The sequence below is a fragment of the Betta splendens genome, chromosome 9 (genome assembly GCF_900634795.4).
Source record: "Betta splendens chromosome 9, fBetSpl5.4, whole genome shotgun sequence".
NCBI classification, from domain to species: Eukaryota; Metazoa; Chordata; class Actinopteri; order Anabantiformes; family Osphronemidae; genus Betta; species Betta splendens.
The window spans coordinates 15,900,789-15,923,596 of record NC_040889.2 but is presented as its reverse complement, the minus strand read 5'-3'; the positions used below and the strand labels follow the sequence as shown (position 1 = coordinate 15,923,596).

Genomic DNA, 22,808 nt, shown 5'->3' with positions numbered 1-22,808 from the left:
TTACTGTAAAACTGTACATGAGAAAATCAATATAAAGTTCATCTAAACCAGTCCAGTAAAAAGTCATACAGACACAACGTAACAAGGACAAGTCATAACAGACCATATTATGCTTTACGTTGTAAATGTTGAGGGATCCCTATAGGGCAAAAGTCAATAACCCCTTCACACTGAACAACTATACTCACTTCACATTCACTTTAACAGAACTGTCCTGCCTTTCATGCTGCATACATGCTGGTGCAGTGCAGTTAAACAGGACGCTTGTGTGCTGTGCGCTCATTCATTGCTGGAGTTTAAGTATGTAATTAGAACCAAAGCCAGCTCCAGCTAATCACCTCAACACTGACTCAACATGTGACGTGGTAGCCAGCATTAAACCCAATCCATGGCCTGAGCAAGTCCCACAAAGACGCCGACAGCCTTGCCTCACGGAGGGGACAAAATGAGGCCTGGAGGTGGCCTGCAAAGTTCCACTTTAGTTCACAAGAGCAAGCAAAATCACAGCGCTGGCCGTTTCTCAGCAAAGCATCTACACCACACAGCTCTGAGCGTGTAACACAAGATGTTTGGGCACAGATTTAGATTAGCGATTGTCCTCCCTGACGCAGTTTATCCTCATGAAGTGCTGCAGCCAGTGTCACCCAGACCTGCTCCGTGCTCTGCAGACCAGCAGATGAAGGTCTGGAAGTGGGACAGGGGTTATTTGGACGGGAATTAAAGAGTGTGTTACATTTCTGCATGCATGATCAATGGGGTTGAATGGCAGGGTTTGGGCGGGGGGGCCAGGAGAGAGAGCTAGCGGTGAGAACACAGATAGAGAGTGCCAGCAATGGCTCACTAATGAGAGATGGACAGTGTGGATTGTATCTCATTACCAATCAACATAGCTTTGAGTTCTCTGGAGAGAGAATGTAAGCTCTAATGTGTGCTGCATGTGGTCCTTTTTGATAAACCCAGCTTGCGCGGCAGAGCATTAGTCACAGCGGTATCTGAGCGCCTGGAAAACCACACACACTGCCCTCTGTCCGTTTTGGTGAGGAGTTTCCTCTGAATAGTACAATGGGACTTAATTACAGGTCAGTGGCATGTCTCAGGGAGATAGAGGGAGCTCTGTTACCCGTCCAAATACAGTATAATGCCATCTTCCCAAGGGTGGGGTGGGGTAACACGAGCTCCACACAAAAAGGTGCTGATAGGCTGAACCTGAGAATGGTATAAGGTGATCCAGGCAGAGAAAGTGAGCATTTTACACAGAAAGAGAGAGAAAAAAGATAAAGGGTTATATTAACTCTCAAAGGCTTTCCCCCATTCAGTTTGGCCTTTTTCTTTCCCAGTCCAGTTCCAATTTATCAGCCCAGCCAGCGTTCTTTGAGGAAAAACAGGACGGTAGATCAAAGACAGAGAAATCCTGAATTTGCAGAAGTTTGGGTGAAAAGATCCACTATCAAACGCAGAGTTTGACACCTGGTAAAAAAGTTTAGGTTATTTATTTACATTTCGGTAAAGCATTAATGTCAGTGAATTGTGTGATGTTTACACTACAGGATTAAGGTGCAAAATTGAGAAAAAATGAAGAAAATCAGAGTACAAGAAGATGAACATGTTCAACAGGTGAGAAAATAATAATGACAAATACCCGATCAATGAAGCAGTGACGAAGGACACTTGGCTAAACCACACAAGTAAAAGTGTTTGTCATATACAGTAAAAGTAATATAAAATAGATCTTATATAACATTCTAATATAACTTGCATAATATTTTAATATTCTCTTCTTTTAGTTGCGACCCTGTTAATTTAGTTTGATTTAGGGTTAGGGTTAAATTTCTGCAAACCAATGTAATCACACTGTAATGTGTTTTTGTAAATTAGAATAATAATCTATTGGTTTTACCACTGCAGTTTTTGTGTATATACATAAAAATACGCATGCTTTCACACATATAGAAGCAAATAGTAATTAGTTTCAAAGACAACTTCCATTAAGATCACCTCCTCTCTTACTCTCTGTGCTCTGTGTCATGCGCAGCACAGAAAACACGTTCAGTGACGTCCCAAAGCGGGATAATCTACAGGTGGCACGACTGCGCCCTCTAGTGGCACTCCTGGCAGGTCAAGCCCTGCTCTTCCTCCTTTAATCTAATACTATTCTGTTTCTGTGAGTTTGAAGCCTGGCTAACAGTAAAAACTACAGGATGATGATGACGTTCAAAGGATAGGTTTCAATGGTTTAAAAAGAACAGGCTCCTGATTTATAACTAGTCCATATCTCTATGGAATCACAAATGTGCCCTAAAACATTTCTCTCCTGTGTTTTTTGTCTGTGCTTTTAGAGGTGAGTCCTGTTCCCTGTAGCTCGTCACAGTTCCATCCCCTAAGTTTTGTTTATTGTTTTTAACCTGAACTTTGGCCAGTGTTGGGGACTGAGGGAGAGGGGACAAAGTTCACAGGGCGCATGTGAGGAGGAGGGGGTGAAGAGGAGGACGATAAAAAAAGAAAAGAAAATTGACCTTTGAAAGCAAAAGAGCAGGTGGAGAGCTAAAACCAGGCAGCTCAGCAGACGCCGCACAGGAAAATGAAAGTACCCGTGTAGTTCACCTGGACTGGGGCTGTAGATATAATGAGGCCCGACGCCGGCTGACTGGCCATCATTCGAGTGTAGAAGTGCACACGATAGCAGTGTTTGTTTGCGAGGCGGCAGCGAGGTAAGGCATCGGAATAATGGAGGGAGCGGAGAGGAGCGGGGCAGGCAAAGCCAGGCCCAGCCGCCTGACCGCCCTACAGGAGCAGCTGATCTGGGCCCTGCTGGGCTCGGGACTGTCCCGGGACATCCTGGTCCAAGCCGTGGGGGACCTGGAGCGAGACCGGGCCAGCGCCGCCGCCGAGAAAGGAGACAGGGCGGACGGAGAGAGCTCCGAGGAGGGAGAAATGGAGTCCCCGCCACCCATCTTTCGGGACATAGAGAAGCTTCCCCCGGAGGAGGCGGCGAAGATGAGAGCCGAGGTCGACCAGCTGCTGCAGTGAGTAGATCCCAGCTCCTGTACGGGCTCCATAGTGTTTGAAAAAAACACATTAATGGTTGTGCAGCTGAAGGCAGATTGTCTGTTTCTCCCAGTAGGATGTGAAAAGTTAAAACCTGAAAATGCTTTGATTCCCATCCTCTCTTCCACCTCCTGTACGGTCACAACTGAGCCGCTGAGAGCTGAACCTACACTTTACCTGTAACTCCTCTATCCCTTCATTCCTCCTCGCTACCAATTCCTCCCTCCTTCTCAGGCTCCTCTGTCTGCCGCCCTCTCTCTCTCTGCAGTCTGGCTTCTGAGGGGAATTTAAAGAGGGTTCCTCCTTTGCTAGTTACTAATTACCCACCCCATCATTATTCTCTGGCCATTTCTTAATAAATAAGCTACATGCATAGGTGAAGATTAATGGAGCAGGGCTGGTCATGTGAGGCTGTGTTTACACAAAGCATTAGTGATATTCCAACATTCACCTTCACGAGCAGTTTCACAGTATTAATTATTCAATTTATAGGAACTACTAGAGTGTGAAGAAAAATAAAAAAAACAAGGTAAGCAAATGCTGCCTAAAATAGATTTTCATACATTTGAATATCCAACACAATACCCATAATGCACCTGGGGTGTAAAGTGATTATGTGGGCTCCTGAAAGTTTTTTTTTTTTAGCCATTTTGTGTCTTTTTGCGTCTTCTGACTGAGTTAAAGTGTTAAATGAGGCTTCATAAAGCTTTTACACGTTTTCCCCTCCAGTGATCTGAGAGACTTGGACTTTGCCCCCGTGTGCTTTACCTTATCTCTCTCTCTGTCAATAAACCTCTTACTGCTTCCCTCTCAGTCCCTGCACTTTATGTGTAACGCTGCCCACCTACAATAGGTTCACATGAGAGGAAGAAATTTAATACAATACGACCGAAGAGAAAATGCATGTGCAAAATGATTACAGTGATGCGGTTCTCTATTAGGGAGGACCCCTGGCAAGTTGCAAAAATGGTCAAAAGCTACATGCAGCAGCACAACCTCCCTCAGCGGGAGGTGGTGGAGTCCACGGGACTCAACCAGTCCCACCTCTCCCAGCACCTCAACAAAGGCACGCCCATGAAGAACCAGAAGAGGGCCGCTCTGTACAGCTGGTACGTGAAGAAGCAGAGTGAGATCAGCCAACGTGAGTACGCAAGCAGCCGCGAGCCGGCTGCCGACGCCCCCGACGAGGAAGTTCACGTGACCAAAACCTACAGAACCGCCTCATTTCAGAGTTCACCAACGCCAAACACGGCCTTGCATCCGTGGAGGAGCATGGGGAGGAGACCAAGAAGGGACGGAGGAACAGGTTCAAGTGGGGGCCGGCGTCCCTGCAAATCCTCTTCCACGCCTATGAAAGGCAGAAGAACCCCAGCAAGGAGGAGAGGGAGGGCCTGGTGGAGGACTGTAACCGGTGAGACGCACTGAGCTGTACACACGTTAATTAAAATGTCTGTGATGTCACGTTTTTCCATGTTAACTGACAGCAGCGATGGAAATATTCCAACAGACAAATGAATGTGACATTCGGTTGAGTTTTTTGGGGGGACTGATCCTTCTTATCTACAAACGCATGCACCAGTTCCACCCAGTGTCTGTGACAGTGTAGGCGTCTAAAGCTAACGCTGCCGTGTCAGGGCCGAGTGCATCCAGAGGGGGGTGTCTCCTTCCCAGCTTGCCGGGCTCGGCTCCAACCTGGTCACCGAGGTCCGCGTCTACAACTGGTTCGCCAACCGCCGCAAGGAGGAGGCCTTCCGCCACAAACTGGCCCTGGACGCGCCCTTCCCCAACCAGTCTGCCGCCGCCTCCAACGCCAACCTGGCGCCGAGCCCCGAGCACGGTAAAGTCCCCGGCGACCCGGTTCTGGCACGGACGTGTTCTCTCAGCTGCCCCCCCCCGTTCAACGAGCATTCCACGTGTTCTCCAGATATAAAATACAGCCAGCACGTCACGTGCGACGCCATGAGCTCGGCCCGAGGGAGCGGAGGGGAGAGGCTGAGCCGGCTCGTGGTCAGTCCCGTCCAGCTGGAGCCCAGCCACACACTCCTCGAGACCCATAACCCCAAGCCAGTGAGGCCTTGAGTCGCTGTTGATAATCTCGTACCCGCGCGTGCTGCTGTCATGGTGACTGTGTCGTCCTCCGGTCCCAGGTGTCCAGCGGCGGCCCGCTGCCCCCCGTCAGCACCCTGACCTCCCTGCACAGCCTGTCCGCCTCTCCCGCGTCCTCCCAGGGCCTCATCATGGCCTCGCTGCCCAGCGTCATGAGCCTGGGCGAGTCCTCGCTCCTCATCGGTAACGCCGGCCCTCGCGCAATGGTGACGATTCCTCGCGGCCTCCGCCTCACACTGTGCCTCTCCTTGACAACCTAGGGGGCGGTTTCACCACTCTGCAGCCCATCTCCTTCCAGCAGCAGCTCCACGCCGCCCCCCAGCAGCCGATATCGCAGCAGCTGGGCGGCCACGTGGGCGCCAGTCCTTTCATGGCAACCATGGCGCAGCTGCCGTGTCACAGTAAGGTCGCGGCGTCGTCACATCATGACTTCGTGTTTGAGTAGGCATCCACTCGTCTCTCCCTAATTTCAGTGTACAACAAGTTGGATTCCCCTCAGTACCATTCATCCGGTTTGCTGTCCCAGGCCATGGTCATCACAGACAGCAGCAGTCTGGGAACCCTGACCAGCCTCGCTGCCGTCAGACAGGTGATAGAACCGATGGCTTGGACACACACTTATACCCTGAATAGTTCTGTTACGTATAAACCAGCCTTCTATTTTGTTTAGATTCTAGCAGCAGATCCTGAGGAAGAGACGAACTCCCATACACCCATACAGGAAGATTCCCTACATTTGCAACCACACACGCCTGTGCCAGGTATGAGGGAAGACATTTTCTACTAATGTTAGAGGTGCCATTTACAGTCCTCATATAAGAACTTCAGACAGTTCCCTCAGTGCCAGCTGATCCAGTCATTTGCAGCCTTTTGGTTTCATTTTCCAGCTTCCTCTGAAAGCCTGGAGCTGTATCCTCCCTCTCAGACGACAGAAAGCCACCAGTCTCACTTCCTCACACCTTCGCCGACGGACATCAGCTCGTACATCCCTGCACAGATGGTGTCGACTGCACAGTAGAAGAACCCGAGCAACGCTGGGTGTCCTCACCACCAGCTGAACTCAGGAGGGTTGAAATCTGGCGTAGATTCCCAAGACACTTGGCATCAGAGGCCATGGAGACAATTCAGCCCCCAATATGAACAAGGATCAACAGTTGATTCACTTTTAATTCAACAGAAAATCTATGTAAATTAACACTATTGTTTTAAAAAAGGTTTTTCCAGAAAGTGTAAAATCCACTTATTGAGTGGTGGGAACTGCAGTTTTTAGCTGACTGGCCTTAAGCTTTCATCATTCATGACACATTTGAGTATATTATCGTTGAACTATACAATATTTCAAGAATAAACAATATCATTAAATAGTATATATATATTTTTTAATGAAAAATGGTGTCCTCAAATAGCTCAAAAACCAAACTTCAAGCTTGAGAGTGAAAAAAGTGGACAAACACCTAATAAATGTCAACGTCAGAGTCAGTCACAGGATATTGAAGCTTCCAGAAATTAAGCTTCTTCCTCTGCGTTTTCTTTTCGCTTCTTCTTCTTTTTCCGTTTTGCTTTGACCTGTGTGTGCTCCTGCTCTGGGCTCCCGTGCTCCCCATTGCTTTGACTGTTAAGAGATGAATCCAGCGGCGCAGCGTCTTCTCTGTTAGGTTTCCTTCTTTTCTTCTTCTTCTTTTTAACAGCGCGACTCTCCTCTCCCTCCTTTGGCGCCGTCGTCTCTGAGCAGGAGGCCTCTGCAGCGGTAGCAGTCTGAGTCGGCAGCGGCAGGAGATCTTTGAGGGACACTGCTGCCTCTCGCAGCCGACTTTCCATCTCACTGTCACTGTCACTATGCGAGGATAAAAGAAATAGAAATATCATGTTATAACTAGAGGGGTAGAAATTAATCAACGTTACATGAAGTAAATAGACATATAGAAACATATGCAACCTTGAGCTGGGAACAGGCCGACGCCTCACAGGGGCTGGAGGATCCTCTACAGTCGTTCCTGGGATTGATGTTGAAAACAGACGAAATCCTAGGAGAAGCAAACGTTAACCCGCCTCCCATTCAAAGCAGTGAGGCCAAATTATCATAAAAAAACCACAACAAACTTTACCCTCATCATCATCATCATCATCATCACATGCTGTTGATTCCACGCGTGATGTGGTTTTACACTGCAGCTCTGTAATGCAACTGACAGTAACATAAAATAAATGTAGTGGAAACATGTGCATTTGACCTCAAAATAAATTCAACAATGTTAAAACTACTGACCTGTCAAGCAACCGTTCCAGCTTATTGGCAACATGTGTTCGAAACCCGTGAGTCACCTGGAGCTCGTTGCCATCGTGTTCATGGTCATCTACGACAACGCTGTTTCGCAGAACGACAGTACATGTTTTTTCAATTATATTCTACACGAAGTATTTGTTTATTATGAAATCTGCAATAAGAAAAGGTGCATTTAACTTCCTAATATTCCAAAAAGTAGCGCCTACAGTCTGCTGCTTCCACTGTGACGTGACTGTGTTTGTTTTTTCTATTCACATACCGTTTGGACTGTTTCACACTGTTGTCCTCATCTAAACGAACGGGCAAACAAACAGCAGTCAGCCACAAGAACCAAACGCATTTCACACATTATGTCAAGGGGGCATTTAGCGCGAGATGCTTGAACAGAAGTCAGTAACACTCAGCTCCGTGTGTTCGCGCCTCAGAACAGTGGCGTTCACTTCGTCCGCTGCATCACCTGCGCTTTTGCCGCTTCGCGTGTCCCACACCGCCTCCCGGCACCTTTTTAGCTGCTCGTCGTCACTGCTGCTGTCATCAGAAGTCGCTACCGTCTTTTTAGCGGAGGTCGCCATTGCAAAACACGTGCTGCTGCTCCTGATGGTAGCGGCGTCTTGTTTTTAGCTGAGGATTCTGGGTAACGTAGTCCGTTCACCGGAACCGTGGGAAAAACTGAGCACTTGTCAGAACACGCGCTTTGTTATTCACTGTCTCTATTCAACTCCAAGAAACAAGCGCATAATAACAAATAATAATAAAAATAAGAATGTTTAGTTATTCTGAACTAGACTAGTAGTCAAAAATTATATTAATATGTCCTCCTCTTAGTAATGGTAATTAGAAACGAAATCTTTTCTGTTCTTGTTCAGACTGTATTACCTGCTGTTTTATGTTCAGTAAATACATTGTTTAAGTAAGCTACTGGGAACAAATAACGTAATGAGCAAGGGATTTTCAGTTTAAATGTATTCAGTCATTTTTTATTTACAAAAAATCATATACATTATGATTAAAATGGAGTCCATGCAACAGGTTATCAGATGAAATATGCAAATGTATCAATGTATTTAGGCCTTTACATAAAATAAGAGAGCCTGAGCTGTTTGGCAAATCATGTGTTTTACCAGGTACTTTAATTATTACCAGTAATGCTAACCAGCACTAAAACTGAGACACAAGTGAGGGTAGATGGGGTTACTGAGCTCAGAGGCTGCAGCAAGTGTGTGCTTAAAATTACCTACTGAACTTAGGTAAGGACTACATGAGGAGATGTCACTGCTGTTGCAATACCTCCCGCTTTCACACGTCAGTAGTGACACTCTGATGTTTGTCCTTCGGCTTATTGTCCAAAGGAAGCGTCATACCACATGGTTTCCTTAACAAATGGATACAGCAAAATGTTCCTCAGCATAAAAAACAAAATGAACATCTCAACAAAAGAAGCAACAAAATAATGTTACACTGTAAAATAAATGGAAGCCCTAATTACTGGTGCTCTGCATTTGTGCAATTTTGGTTTTGAAAAAAATGTAGCCGATTAATTACACATTTTTCAAATAAATGCTACATCAATGCTGACAATAAACAAGGCATGAAATATTTTCCTTCACTTTTACCATATTTAAATAATTCATGGTTTTAAAGTAATCTCAGATAAATGGACGCTATAAAGATTTTTTGCTGATGCTATTGAAATAGTTCATTAGATTATGTTCATTTCATGATTGTACATGATTATGTACAAGAGAGGTTTTAAAAGGGGTTTCCATGAATAGAGAGAAACATCAACTATTCTATCAACCCTGGTGACTCATTAAAAATGGATCAACTACAAAGCTGTGTGCTACTATGGCATTTTACTGTTAGACAGAGAACCTGAGCACAGAGCAGCAGCAGATGAACTCAGTGACCACAGGGGGCCAACCCTCCTTGTGCAGTGGGGGCTCAACAGGGCGGTTATGCCAAATTAACTGAGGACAATCTTCAAATGATTTGAATCTATTACTGGAGTTAAGAAAGATCATAAAAAATATTTGTCAAGTCCAGTTATTTAGATTCAATACTTTGTTTATAACAGCATGTAAAACAAAGACTGGATTCCCAGGGATTTATGTAAAGTTTTTTGTAATAAAATTGTGAAACATTTAGCAGAAAAAATACATCTGGAAGAAATTCTAATGACTTAACTATTGCTACATGATCATCTATCACTAACAATACTGTAAAACATCTAGTTAATGCTTGTTTTCCCATACAAGAAACACAATTGTCAACTGCAGAAGGTAGTTCAAATAAACATAAACTAATAACATCTATATACTTAAGTAATTATAGAATTAAGTAAAACATCTATAGGCTTTGCCTTGAGAGGTCTGCAACTCAAGTGTCCCTTTCCAGCAGAGACAGCAAGAGTAAGGCAAGGGTTTGAAATGTAACATAATACTTGACAAAACAAAAGATAGAAGAAAAAGGTTTCAGTCAGAGAAATATTTAACAGAACTTTCCTCTGGGTCCTGGAAACTGAGCTCTATGAGGTATTATTAATGGACAGATTTAATCTAAAGGCAGATGTGGTCCACTGGTTCTAAAGAATGTTGTCACGTTCATAGGAGTGTCTATAAGGAAAATACTGTAATCCTCCAGACAGAAGGTTTTGGATGTTTATGATCCAAGAGGTGATTCCTTTGGAAGTATTGGACACATTTCCTTCAGGTATTACAGGCCACCATTGTAGGCATAATCTGCTTTGTTGTGCATGATTAGTTTGTTGTCCACAAAATAGAAGCTGTCTGATCTGGTTTCATAAGGATGCTCCACCATTTGACGAACTAAAAAAAAACAAAGAAAATACACATAAAATAGACATAAAAATACAAATGAATATGTAAAATATATAATTAATAGCATTTTAAAGACTGGTAGACTAAACATAAAACTCACTGAGGTCGTCTGGAAGCTGTGGAAATTCATATATGTGTTCACATGTGTTGCGACTGTTGGGAATGCAAAAGCCAAAATCAAAATCAAAGTTCTTGAGTAGGCGTCCCTGGAAATAATGCCTCTCAATCATACGAAAGCTGTTAATTGGCCGGTCTCCCACGGTGAATTCCACACTGAATTTTGGAAATACAAAGAAGAATGATAAAACTTATAATTGGAAAATGCAACAGGTTGATTAGAAAAGGGTAGAACTACAATGCATCCACTTACGTTGCACCAACAGTGCGCAGCTTTAGGAAGGCTGGTGTAAACTGGTATCTGACAAAACGCCCTGCACTGGTGTCTGCATCTCCAGTCTCCTCCTCGCTTTCCACCGGGCCTGATACAGAGAACGACAATGAGTTAACACTGTGTTGCTGTATTGTACATAAATTCTGATTAACAACAGAATCAGAAACACAGAAGAGTCGGCTCTTTAAAACAAGATTCAGCAGTTGGACATTCAAACAGGAGTCACTGCAGTGAAAACAGCAATGCGCATATTGTGTGTGTAAGTGGTTGTGTCAAGTAAGTGGTCAAGAGGAGAGTAATGTATCATAAGCTTACAAAATCTTTTAACGCTAACAAGGTGGTACAAACTTGCTACTTCAGGTAGTCAGTCAAAGCAGGCAAAGCCTCTTGTATGTAAGCTGCTGCCCCTGCACACCATGTGTACTGTAGGATAATCATCATCTGGAATGACTAAGAATCCTCAGACATTTGAAATAGCAATTATCAGAGGAAAGGAAATTACACCCAAATGCTCTGAAAGCAATACCATTGTCTTCTAACAACATGTAATGGTTATAGAGCTGAGGTTTTGCTTGACTGAATGCCCCCAGGTGATCGGGAAGGAAAACATATCTGATTGTGAGGTAAACTGAAGCCTCTCATACAGTCACCTACTTACCTTCCTTTGTACATTCCTTTACATACTGTTTAGCAGTCACAACTACATATAGTTCCAAAAAGTTGTTGAATGAAGTAAATGACACAGGTAATCTCTATGCAAAAGGAGAAAAGAACAAAGGAACGTGCCATTTATGAAGCAGATGAGATAGGGTGCTTTGAAAAACACTATCTATCTATCTATCTATCTATCTATCTATCTATCTATCTATCTATCTATCTATCTATCTATCTATCTATCTATCTATCTATCTATCTATCTATCTATCTATCTATCTATCTATCTATCTATCTATCAATCATCTACTTGGCACCTACCTCAGACTAAATATATGTAAAGGAGGCTACAATAATGTACATCATTTGAGGTTGTCCAACATTTTCAACACATTAAGCTTAGTGTGGTGTCACAAGCCACCTACCGCTGCTGGGAGGTTTGGCAATTTCAAACAGCACTGTCCCTGTCTCCAGATCCCTGATTTTAAAACGAGTGAAGTCAATGTTGTAGACATTGTCTTCAGGTTTGCAAAGGTAGTCTGTGAAGTGAAATAAGCATAGGCTCATATTAGCAAAGGTGCACACATACGGCAAATAAGACCATTATATAACAGTGAGAAACCATTATGGATTCATGGATAAACAAAAATTATGGCCCATTTGATAAAGCTATTACTGGTACATATATGATTAAATACTTTTAAACAGGGGTCCACTCTTACTGAGGTAACAGATATTATGTGTAATATTATTAGAAATTCATTATTGATTTTATGGTTCCTGCAACTTTGAACCAGTGTGTAATGCTAGAGAACAGCTCCCAAATTTTAAACAAGGTGAGGTGGAAAAAGAAAGGAAGTAATGTCATTGTTCTCTTGTCTGAGAAAGGATCAAAAACAATAGAAGGCTTCAGCTGCTTCTGTGCTAGACTGTGGGGTCTGAGTTGGACTCAGTCACCAGTGGTGTGAAATGCGATGACTAAGAGAGAGGTTGTATAAAATATTCAGTTAGATTACTTCGTATTGTGCAGCTTTAGACTTGGTTCAATTTGCAATTCTGCAGAGAACCGATCCGATTTTGTAAATTTTTGTAAATTGTTATTTAGTTGGTAAACACACTGTCACCCAAACACTCCTGGTCCAACACATTTTCACAACTCGTTAAAAAGAGCAGAATGTTAATACTAGCATGTAACCAGCCTCAACTATTTTGTATGTAATAGTTAAAACCTAACAAGAGCAACTAAAATGTTTCCAATCTCAATGAGGGCTTTAAAAGTGGATGAAAATCTTGATACAGGAAAAAGTTCAATACTTTAACGGCCATTAAACCTTTACAGACAATAAGACGTGGGTCCCTGAACAAGGTTGAAAATTCCTAGCTACGCCCCTGGAAATCTACTTAGGGTACCCATGTTATTACACATATATATAATATATGTCTTTCGTTATTTATAGTCACCCAAGTGATTATATACATAATATTGTCCATTTAGTAAGAAGACCATTTGGCTGACTCAAAACCGAGCACTTAGCCACACTTAGCATGCAGCAAAAGCTGAGCAGTATGGCTCATTTGTGACCAAATTAACGCTCACGGAACACAACTTGCCTTCCGTCACAGCCCGGAGACCCAGGACATGGTCTGGAGAAATATCTGTGCCAAGAGCCCGGAGTTCATCCTCTGTGAACACGGGCCACTTATCCGTTTGACTGCGCCTTGACTTGAGCTTTTTCAGCATTCCTCCAGTTTTTCGATCTCTGCTGTTCGTCTCCGAGCCGGTATTTGCGTCCGTCTGTACTTTGCTGATTTTTGGTGCCGGTTTGCTTTGAGAACTGTTCATACCGGACGTTTTTTGCTATAGTGAAAAGAGTTCGTTGTGCTTCCTAATTTCAGGGGAGCTACTTGATAAACTGTGGTTGTAATTTCAAGATGGCGTGAAACGTGTATCGGACACAGAAAACTGAGATTGTGATTGGCTGAGAACGATGGGGGTTGTCATAGTTACCGACGGGGTATGAATGGTTTTACCGCAGGCCTTCCCGTTTCCTCTTTTTAACTGGGTGTTTGTATAAGAATTCGTAAACCGGGCTATTTTGTTCAAACTACAGCGCTTTGAAGTTATTTCTTCCGTTTTATAAAATTGCATTTATATTCAGTGAATTTTATTCATTCACATTCCTTAGTAAACCTAACTAGGGTGAAAAAAAGAAGAACGTAACTAGCGTTAAGCACATCCGTCGCCGCCACCGATGTCCAGCGGGTGGCGCTGGCGCGACTTACCAAGTGGAGTTAAGTTTTGTGGACGGAAGTTTTCACGGAAGAAGAGTGGGACAGCAATGGTTCGCGTTAAAGCCAGGTAAAACATGCGTTTCACGTAGCATTCGCTTTTATTTTGTGTCACTGTAATATTTGACGATAGTTCTTCTTTCGTTAGGTATTTGCTGTGTGAATTGAATGTGTCAGACCGGACCCAACTGTTGCTGCTGGATGACCGAGCTGTGTTAGCGGCAGTAAAAACAGCGGTGGCCCGCATACACGGTGACTATGGGGCGGCTCTCTGCAGCATGAGATTCTCAAGTAAGCGGTGCTAACCTGACTATTTTAGGAAAGATATAACCCTTTTCAATAAAAGAGAAAATCCTGTGTTCATTTTAAAAGCACAGCAAATATTCACATTGTTCATTTCCGTAATAAATGCTGTATTGTTCTAACGGTGCTGTAGTTTTGACTGATCTGTCTGTGTTTCATTTTTTCCAGTAAAATATCTGAATGCCCACACTGGAATAGTATTCCTGCGTTTTCTTAGAAGAGCTTACAAGCTACTTTGGTCTGCACTGCCTTTTATTACCAGTATCGATGCCCGTGGACACAAAATCCCCTGTTTTCTTAATTGTTTGCATGTAGGAGGTAAAAAACTTTCATAATCACCAAGTCATACATTTAACAACAGCTATTTAAATGTGAAAAGTACTATTGACTTTGTGTGTGTGTGTGTGTGTGTGTGTGTGTGTGTGTGTGTTTGTGTTTTAGGAACCATTAGAACATGTCAAAAGTTTTTGGTCAGGTACAACACCCAGCAACTTCATCGTATGCTCCCTAAATGTAGAAATGAAGGTATGTTGTTTGGTCTAGTTAATTCTAGCTATTATTTATAAGTCTTTATCATGCATAAGTAACTAGAGTTTTTTATATATGTGTATTTATTGTTTTATTTCTTATCGTCACTTTGAAGGCAATTTGTTTTACAGAATTTTGTTTTGCATTGCAGATTGTACATTTTACTAGAGACTGGTAGACTAAATGCAAGATTACCAAAAATGTATTTTTACTAATTCATTTTCGTTTCTATTGCCAGAAGAAAAACAAGAGGTTCGCAAAGCAATCCTGAACTGTTCCCTAACAAAAGGAAACAATGAGGAATTTCATATTGAATCAGAGAGTGAGGAGGATGAAGAAGCACAGTCATAGTGATTTTCTGCAGTAAATTTGGCAACTGTTTGGTTCTGAGATTTAAGGGGACTGAGTTAAAATGGTTTAATTCAGATATTCAGTACATTTGTTATTAAAGAAAAGACTGTGAGTTTGTCTTTAATGCAGAGACATATGTCTTAGTGTTTGTCACAAAACATTTTTAGTTAGCTGTCAGGTCAAAATGGGTCTCCTTGAAAAGGATCTAGTGTTGATACTGAATTGTTATCATTTTGGATAAAGGCTTCTGAAATAGTTTGTTTTTATGAGTTTATTTCTACTCTGTTCTATAAGTATACTATTTTGTTTGTAAATTAAAGTTTACTTATCTTGAATCACGTGTTTTTTGATGTGGCCCTAAATTACTTTGACATAAATACATTTACAATGTAATACTCACTGAGTTAATTGTTGGTATAAACTGGTATATCTTAATATTTGAATGGGTCTAGTGTTGCTAATGTATTCAATATAAATATTCGACATAATGATTTCGCTTGGTTAGTTTTTAATACTACATTTCCCACAATACCCTATGTGCGCCTGTGTACTAAATAGTGCAGGCAGTATAAGAAACATCCGGGTCTCTCAGGTTCTTGTCTGGCGACCCGTCGCCATTAGTGCAAGTTCGTTGTAACGGATCTGTTTTTTGGGTTAAAGTCATAATTTTGTCGCGTTTTCCAGCTTCTGGAAAACACGTAACGCCTTTTTAAGGGCAGTTTGATTTCCTTAGCGTGAAATCCACACTTCAATACAGGGGTCTTGGCCCCGCGTGGCGAGCTTTCGTCCTCACTTCCAAAGGCCAGTATATTTTGAGACGCCGATATCGTGTCTCTTATTTTTTCTCGAGTTTGTTTTGCTGTCAAGATGTCGCCGTGATGGGGTCCCCGCGTTTGACAGAAATGAATCTGGGCCTTCGTCGCCTGACCCGCACTCGCAGCAGTCCGTCGTCCCCTTTCGTTTTTCCGTTTGATGCTAGAGAGCTCCGCGCCTCTCTGCCCGGAGCTCGGCCTCAGCACCGCTCAGTACACGGAGACAGTCATGGAGAAAAATCCCAACAGCAGCACCAGCACCAAGGTTCCGCCCCGTTCCAGTTCCACGGGTCCAGCGCCGGGCGAATCTAAACCCAAACCAGGTGAGAAGCAGCAGTCAACAACAGTAATGTACAGTAATGTTGTGAGGCGCTTTGAGCTAGCTAAACAGTGTGGCCTGTTGGGGCCTAGCAGTGGAGCAGAGGTTGTTTATCTGCTATGGCTGACGTCGCTGCCAAAACATTTGACATATCAACACTCAAAACTACTGCTAATGTTTGCAGACATTACTGTGTTTGTGGTTACTAGCCCTGTATGCGAAAAGCACAATATATTTAGCTATTCAGATAAACAGTGCTACTTCCAACAAATAATTAATACACTAACAAAGTTTTGTCCTCCAGCCATCTCTATCATTTGCATACCAATCTAACATACCGATCTAATTTACATACCTACATATATACTCCTAAAAGCTATAAAAGTTTTGTGTTATCATATAAAAACCCTTTTCTTTTCTATAATCGTGTATTTGGTCACAAGCTAATTCCAAATTTCAGTTGCTCCCATGGACAGCAGTTCGAATAACTATAATGTAACTGTGGAGAATGAAGCAGGAAGCTCAGTTGGAAACATCACCCAAAACAAAATTAGGATGTTTATATTGATTCATAAAATGTATGCATTTTTCTAACTAACACATGTTCACTTTAATTTCAGAAAGTAAAAATAATGGTGGCTCCAAGCGGTACAACCGCAAGCGTGAACCGTCTTTTCCTAAAACCGACAATTTCCAAGGCCCTCGCCACACCAATTCACAGAAAAGCAAGAATTTTGACAAGAGACCCCCTCAGAGAGGTGGCGGTCGACAGTATGGTGTTACAGGCGGAGGACGACGTGAGGAGGTTGGTATTTTAATAGTCAGTTGTATTTAATATCTTCCAAACATTTTCCTTTTTAAAGACCAAGCATTTTATTGATGTCTGTTATATGAAAATATTTTGTAATATATAAAGTAAAATGTACCATGTACTCACTTCTGCATCTCCAGGTAGCGGAGACACGCCGGGCAGAGTTTAGCCCGGCTCAGTTTTCTGGACCGAAGAAAATAAGCCTGAACCACTTGCTGAACTTCACTTTTGAACCCCGTGGAGGTAATGGCGGTGTTGGGGATGGAGGCCCCTCCTGCTGGGGCCGCCGAAACAAGTGGGGCCATAAGCATAAGCCCTTTAACAAGGAGCTATTTCTGCAGGCCAAGTGAGTAGCACCTTACACAACTGACAATATTAATTGCAGAGCCTAAACTTGTGGAACTAAACTCATTGTTGTGTGTCCTAGTTGCCAGTTTGCTGTGACTGATGACCAGGACTACAAGGCTCACTTCACTGATCCAGACACTCTGGTTAACTGGGACTTTGTGCAGCAAGTGGTGAGTGCTAGTTATTCATTGAATGTATCCACTGGTAGCACAGCAAAGTAAAAAAAAGTAATTTCATCTATCTAAGCATGTAGTTACAATGCATTTGTGTACTTCTGCAGCGTATCTATAGTCATGAGGTGCCATCTTGCCCCATCTGCCTCTACCCTCCTGTGGCAGCACGCATCACCCGATGTGGACACATCTTCTGCTGGCCGTGTATGCTGCACTATCTGTCTCTTAGTGACAAGGACTGGTCCAAGTGTCCTATCTGTCATGAGGCTGTGCACACTGCTGACCTGAAGAGGTAAAAAAACGTTGTACATGTTTCATATTTTAAGAGTCATATATATTTGAGCATTAGACATTAAAACACATGCAGAAGCCTTCAGGATTGAGTTTTTTTTGTTTGTTTGTTGCTTTGCTATGGTTTCTGACATTTAGTATTATTTTTCAGTGTGGTTGCTATGGAGACCAGGCAGTATGCAGTTGGTGATGTAATAACCATGCGCCTGATGCAGAGGGAAAAGGGTTCCCTGGTGGCCCTGCCTAGTTCTCACTGGGTGAAGGTGGAGGAGCCTGTTCGCTTTGGAGGTAAAGGAGGGCATCTTCTTTGTGTATGAAAAGTCAATAAGAGGCTTTTTAAAACAGATTTATTTTAATATTTATTTACATTATTATACCTACTGATGAGAAACAAGAGGCGACGTGATGCTTTGAAAACTTTTGTTATACCCCTGTTAACATGTGTTTACTAGACATGGGTCTCAGCCCATACTCCAAGCTGCTGCTGACCTCTGTGGAACAGGTCCTGGCCCTGGTAGAAGAGGAGAAGGCAGTCCTTCATACTCAGCTTGGCCTGGAAGACGAAGCCCAAGGCTGCTTTATCCAGAGCGCACTGTGTCTTTTGCAGGTTTGCCAAAGCTACATGAAAAGCAATTTGGTTATTTTTTTTCCCATAATGATGAGTAAACAGAAGACAATACATAGAGGAAATAAAATGTTGTATAAAAAAAGAATACAGAAATAATGCGGGTATCAAAGACATTTTTTCTTCAAGAAGTAATGCTAAATCTGTTAAACCTGTAGGATTTATTTTTACATGTGCACATTTATTTTCTTTTAATTGTTTAGGAGCAAGAGGAAACTCTTCTGAAACAGCAAAAAGAAAATGCAGCACATGGCCTTGACTTGTCTTCTCTGACCCTGGAAGGACCTTCTTCTCCAGTGAAGGAAGTGGTGACTAACGTCACCTGTGCCAAGGTGAGTAGGAAACTTCACCCTTTCTACACTAAAGTCTACGACAGGATCCCACTGTGTTTTGTTTCTGCATCATTATGACATCCACTTGACTGTGAGGTGTGTAATGAGCGTGTTTCCTTTTCAGCCTGTGCTGCAGTATTCCTCAGCATTTGATGACCAAGTGGTAGAGCTTCAAGAGGAGACCACTGCAGAGCTGCCAGAGATTGCTGAAGACATTTTGCAGTGTGTGCTGGAAGAGCCTCCAGAGGGGATGTTGGATGCAGCTCCAAAGCCTCAGCTTGATGGGAAAACCCCTGCTAACCAGCCACAGTCAGGCCGTCCCTCAGCCAGTGTGGCGCATGGACCCTACTACTATTTTTACCAAGGTCTGTAATTCCCGGCACTCCAGACTTTTCGTAAGGTTTGCACAAACTCCCCTTAGCTAGATTCTATGTTTATCTGCTATAAAAGAGATGTTACTCTGAGGTTTCCTGATTATACAGAAGTAAATACCTAAGACGCAAATGCTTCTAAGTAACATTAACAACCTATAAACATAGCTGAAAAATCTTGTATACAACAATCACAGAAAGCATGATGGGCTTTCTGGAGGCTTACTATTAAGGTGCAAGTAGCCTGTTTGTCTTGGCTCCATAGACTTTTTTTTTTTTTTGGTCTTGACACTTTTTTGTTTTTCTCTTCACCTCTTGCATTCACTTGCATGTTTCTCCCTCCAGCTGATGACTGCCAGCAGATGTTTCTGCATCCTCTGAATGTACGCTGTCTGTTGCGTGAATACGGCAGCTTGGAGGCCAGTCCTGACGTGATTACTGCCACAGTGGTGGAAATTGTGGGACACACAGTCACAGAGGTGAGCAAACAATGAAACATGCATCACACAGTGTAGCCATTTCAGTGAAGGCCTCCATAGCTGAACAGTGATCACGGCAGTTTGTGAATGTCTTTATTTAGATTTAAACTGCCATGTTAAATTTGTTTTATTTTTGATTTCCATTACAGGAGATACGTCGTCGCCATCGCTACCTGGCTCATCTGCCACTCACATGCGAGTTCAGCATCTGTGAGTTGGCTTTAAAGCCACCAATTTTGACCCAAGAAACTTTGGACACATTTGCAGGTGGGACATCATACTGTTTGCATTATGTGAGTTTATAGTTGTAGCACGCGTTTTATTGTCATTTTCTAAAACTTTTAGATGACCTGGAGAAACGAAAGCACTTGAGGCAGAAGAAATTGAGGGATGAGAAGCGTAGAGAGAAGAAAATTGAAATGGAGGAGTACAAGAAGCAGGGGAGATGTAAGTACATCTGAGCAGTTTATGACCACAGCCTATAATGATATGCACAGTTCAATTACTTTGACATTTCATTTAAACTGGTGTTTCCGCAGATCCTGAAGTGCGTTTTGGATTGGAAAACTTTCACCATTTCCCAGCATTCGGCTCCCCACCCCACAACAGCAGTCCCCCCATTCCGGACTTCACTTTTGACCCTCCTTCACCCCTCAGCACCAGTCCCTCCTCTGGTATGCTTGTTTTTTTTTCTCACACTCTTCTGTCTCCCCATAGCTTCACCATAGAAAAATGTGAACTGAGCATTTTTTCTGTCGCCTTAGATGGGATGAGATTCCCGAGTCTGAATGGGCAAAGCCCTTTACCCACTGTGGGTAGTGTGGAGGATGACTCCCACTGCATGTCCTTTGCACAGGTGTGTATGATCTGTGCAACATGTGTTGGCTGAACCTCACTGTATCAGAAGAGTCACCTAAATCATGGCTGCTGGTCTAATGTTAAAGCACATAATGTGCATATTTGATCTGGTGATACACTGACTTTGTCCTGTGTAGATGCTAAGAGATGGAAAGGCCAGAGTTGATGCTGGGCCCAGGATCACTCCAAAGAAAGGTAGTGGAAGACTGTAGATGCTTTGGTGAACTTATAAATGCAGCTTTATTCCAAATTTTATAATATTTTACTTATCATTAATTTCACCATTTCCATTTAGAATTAATATCCAGTAAAATGCTTACATTATAATACCTGCATGAATCACATTACTGTTAGCAAACATAGTACAATACTGCATACTGGTTTCTGTTCATGAGCTGCACTGGAACACGTGGAATTGTTGTCAGTGTCCCTTCTTCCTTGCGCTTACGTTCTTATTCCATTTAAACTTACAGTGGTTGATTCCACCCGAACCCACCGATGGGTTTTAACGTAAAACAGAAAGTATTCACCCTACTCCACTTTCTGAATACTTTGAGTGTCTGAACTGCCGTCTTCAATAGCAGGTTTTCCCCAAGTATTGCCCAATTGTAATGATGCTACCCCCTCAGTGCTTAACCAAAAAGCTGCACAATATAGGCCAGACTCAATGTTTGGAGTGTGCAGTCAGTTTGGCCAAAGAATCTTCTCTAGAAACAAATTGAAATTTGCAGCATAGAGTGTAAATAGGAGGAAGTGGGGTGAGGATTCTCTGAAACCAGTTTTTACTTACAGGTGTGTTGGTGAAATTACTAGGGCTTTGTTTCTTATTGGGTCTTTCCTGTAAAACCGGTTTCTGTGGTTGTGGAATAGTCAAAGTTGCTAAATCCCTCATGACGTTAGTACTGTGTTTTGTGCCCTATAGATAAGCTGCTGGTCCCGCCCACAGCAGATAGTGATGGGGAGAGTGACGGGTCCGACCGTGTCCCCGTGCCCAGTTTCCAGAACTCTTTCAGCCAGGCTTTTGAGAAGGCGCTTCTTCAGCTGGACAGTGGTCCAGCTTCCCCACCACAACATGTGGCTGACCCAGGTGTGAAGCCTATGACATACTAAATACAGTGAATTCAATTTAGTTTAAAGACAAGTTTGATGCATTCACACTTTGCCTTTTCTTACAGATGAAAGAGGAGGAAAAAAGAAGAAGAAAAAGCAGAAGCTTCTGTTTAGTACATCCATGGTTCACACAAAGTAGATAACACTGAATTTCATTTATTCACACAGTTTCTTGAATTGATCTTCCCTCTGCTTGTGTTCTTTCTGTGCAGATCGTTCTTGGAACTGTAAGCTATGGAAGTAGGTTTAAGTATGTAGCCAAAGTTCATGCAGCTTCAGTTTCAGATTTTCTGTTTGCTTAATACACCACTGGGGTTTTATGTAGTGAAATTGACATTAAAACAAACAGTAGGTCAAAACTTAGCATCAATCTCATTTTTACACAGTAAAATTCTTAATGGGTGACATTTAGTAATGCATTGATGCTGAGGAAATACCAAACAACTGGACCTCATTTGATGTGACTTTTCATTCATTAACACAGTGCAGCATTGCATCTAGGACCCGTGAAAAATATGGATGAGAGATAGGGTGGTTTATATTAAAAAAGCAGTCAGCCAGCTGCTGGTATGCACCATTTGACTCTTTCCATGATACTCAGTGCTCAAACATCCATCTGGAATATTAACCTTTCAAAAAGATGGAAATCAAACTTTTATTGCTTTTCACTGGTAATTTGGACTTTTGTTTTATCCTGCTTCAGCAAAATAGATTAAGCATCCCTGCTTTTGCATCTATGTCCTAGTATTTTGCAATGACACCGTCACAATGTGCAAATATCATCGCAAGGACATGAAAACACAGTATTGTAAAAAAAAAAGAGAGATTAGATCTGTTTTTCAACAGCACACACAGTATATTTTGACTGGTTTAACTTAAAATACACACTTTTCTTACAATCAGTTTCTCCTGTCATCTTGTAGAATGTTTGATAACATAACATTAAACATAACAGGTTAATTTCAGTGTTGGAAATGTGTGATGTTAAGGGTTTGCTGACATTTAAAGACTGCTTCCAAAACCAGATAAAATGTGGATTTAACTTTTTTTTTTCTTTCTTTTTTTTGGAGTTCAATATTTCCCTTTTAATTTTGAGCAAGTTAATAGACTAGTAATTGTAACTAGTCTGTGGCAAGGGGAATAAACAATTATGCACAATCGAACTGAATGTTTGAGTTTGCTATTTGTTCTTGTCAAGGGCAGTGCAGGCTTTTGTGTTCTAAGGTCAAACACTGGGAAGTAAAGGACAGTGCACGGTACAGCAGCGACATGGTATTTACTGTTCTCCAGCTGAGGGCAGTATTAACAGGCTTTATCTGTGGAGTACAGTGAGCTAATTTGTCTAAGACAAATCTTGACTGTCCTATAAAGATCAAATTCAGATTAATAAGACGTCTAACGATGTTAATTATATTAATTTTGTTGGATTTATGTGTCAGCATTTCTTATTTAGAAAAGCGTATGTTACAATCATTTTCTAAACAGCTTTTA

At 42.5% G+C, this 22,808-nt stretch overlaps 5 protein-coding genes and 1 long non-coding RNA gene across 7 annotated transcripts; 3 read left to right on the top strand and 3 right to left on the bottom strand.

Moving 5' to 3' along the window:
* The first annotated feature begins 1,165 nt into the window (after positions 1 to 1,165).
* hnf1a (HNF1 homeobox a) lies at positions 1,166 to 7,372 on the top strand. The gene is given in 10 exon segments (XM_029163695.3): positions 1,166 to 3,023; positions 3,987 to 4,233; positions 4,236 to 4,456; positions 4,680 to 4,882; positions 4,970 to 5,112; positions 5,193 to 5,334; positions 5,412 to 5,552; positions 5,625 to 5,740; positions 5,822 to 5,912; positions 6,039 to 7,372. Coding segments are annotated over 10 exon segments (1,734 nt in total). The 5' UTR covers positions 1,166 to 2,724; the 3' UTR covers positions 6,170 to 7,372.
* LOC114862933 (uncharacterized) lies at positions 1,472 to 3,813 on the bottom strand. The gene is made up of 2 exons (XR_003787091.3): positions 3,140 to 3,813; positions 1,472 to 3,050 (listed from the first exon to the last, which is right to left on the bottom strand). It is a non-coding gene; the product is annotated as an uncharacterized LOC114862933 (long non-coding RNA).
* c9h12orf43 (chromosome 9 C12orf43 homolog) lies at positions 6,514 to 8,080 on the bottom strand. Its single transcript, XM_029163699.3, has 6 exons — positions 7,893 to 8,080; positions 7,695 to 7,725; positions 7,418 to 7,516; positions 7,257 to 7,336; positions 7,088 to 7,175; positions 6,514 to 6,985 (listed from the first exon to the last, which is right to left on the bottom strand). The coding sequence occupies exons 1-6, from the start codon at positions 8,005 to 8,007 to the stop codon at positions 6,658 to 6,660; spliced, it is 741 nt and encodes a 246-aa protein (XP_029019532.1). The 5' UTR covers positions 8,008 to 8,080; the 3' UTR covers positions 6,514 to 6,657.
* Positions 8,081 to 9,478: 1,398 nt separating this feature from the next.
* unc119.1 (unc-119 homolog 1) lies at positions 9,479 to 13,283 on the bottom strand. The gene is made up of 5 exons (XM_029163701.3): positions 12,929 to 13,283; positions 11,743 to 11,856; positions 10,643 to 10,751; positions 10,373 to 10,545; positions 9,479 to 10,260 (listed from the first exon to the last, which is right to left on the bottom strand). The coding sequence occupies exons 1-5, from the start codon at positions 13,158 to 13,160 to the stop codon at positions 10,148 to 10,150; spliced, it is 741 nt and encodes a 246-aa protein (XP_029019534.1). The 5' UTR covers positions 13,161 to 13,283; the 3' UTR covers positions 9,479 to 10,147.
* Positions 13,284 to 13,382: 99 nt separating this feature from the next.
* pop5 (POP5 homolog, ribonuclease P/MRP subunit) lies at positions 13,383 to 15,123 on the top strand. The gene is made up of 5 exons (XM_029163702.3): positions 13,383 to 13,676; positions 13,755 to 13,897; positions 14,078 to 14,227; positions 14,351 to 14,434; positions 14,676 to 15,123. The coding sequence occupies exons 1-5, from the start codon at positions 13,570 to 13,572 to the stop codon at positions 14,786 to 14,788; spliced, it is 597 nt and encodes a 198-aa protein (XP_029019535.1). The 5' UTR covers positions 13,383 to 13,569; the 3' UTR covers positions 14,789 to 15,123.
* Positions 15,124 to 15,363: 240 nt separating this feature from the next.
* Positions 15,364 to 22,480, top strand: rnf10 (ring finger protein 10). 2 transcript variants are annotated; one of them, XM_029163693.2, is made up of 17 exons: positions 15,364 to 15,923; positions 16,540 to 16,739; positions 16,871 to 17,076; positions 17,158 to 17,248; positions 17,359 to 17,543; positions 17,694 to 17,830; positions 17,995 to 18,149; positions 18,371 to 18,499; positions 18,624 to 18,864; positions 19,216 to 19,349; positions 19,499 to 19,616; positions 19,695 to 19,796; positions 19,889 to 20,023; positions 20,114 to 20,205; positions 20,345 to 20,402; positions 21,130 to 21,294; positions 21,383 to 22,480. In XM_029163693.2, the coding sequence occupies exons 1-17, from the start codon at positions 15,761 to 15,763 to the stop codon at positions 21,454 to 21,456; spliced, it is 2,385 nt and encodes a 794-aa protein (XP_029019526.1). In that variant the 5' UTR covers positions 15,364 to 15,760; the 3' UTR covers positions 21,457 to 22,480. The 2 variants fall into 2 exon arrangements, with proteins under 2 accessions (XP_029019526.1, XP_029019527.1); XM_029163694.2 differs by having other exon boundaries at positions 15,365 to 15,923; positions 16,540 to 16,724.
* Positions 22,481 to 22,808: the final 328 nt, after the last annotated feature.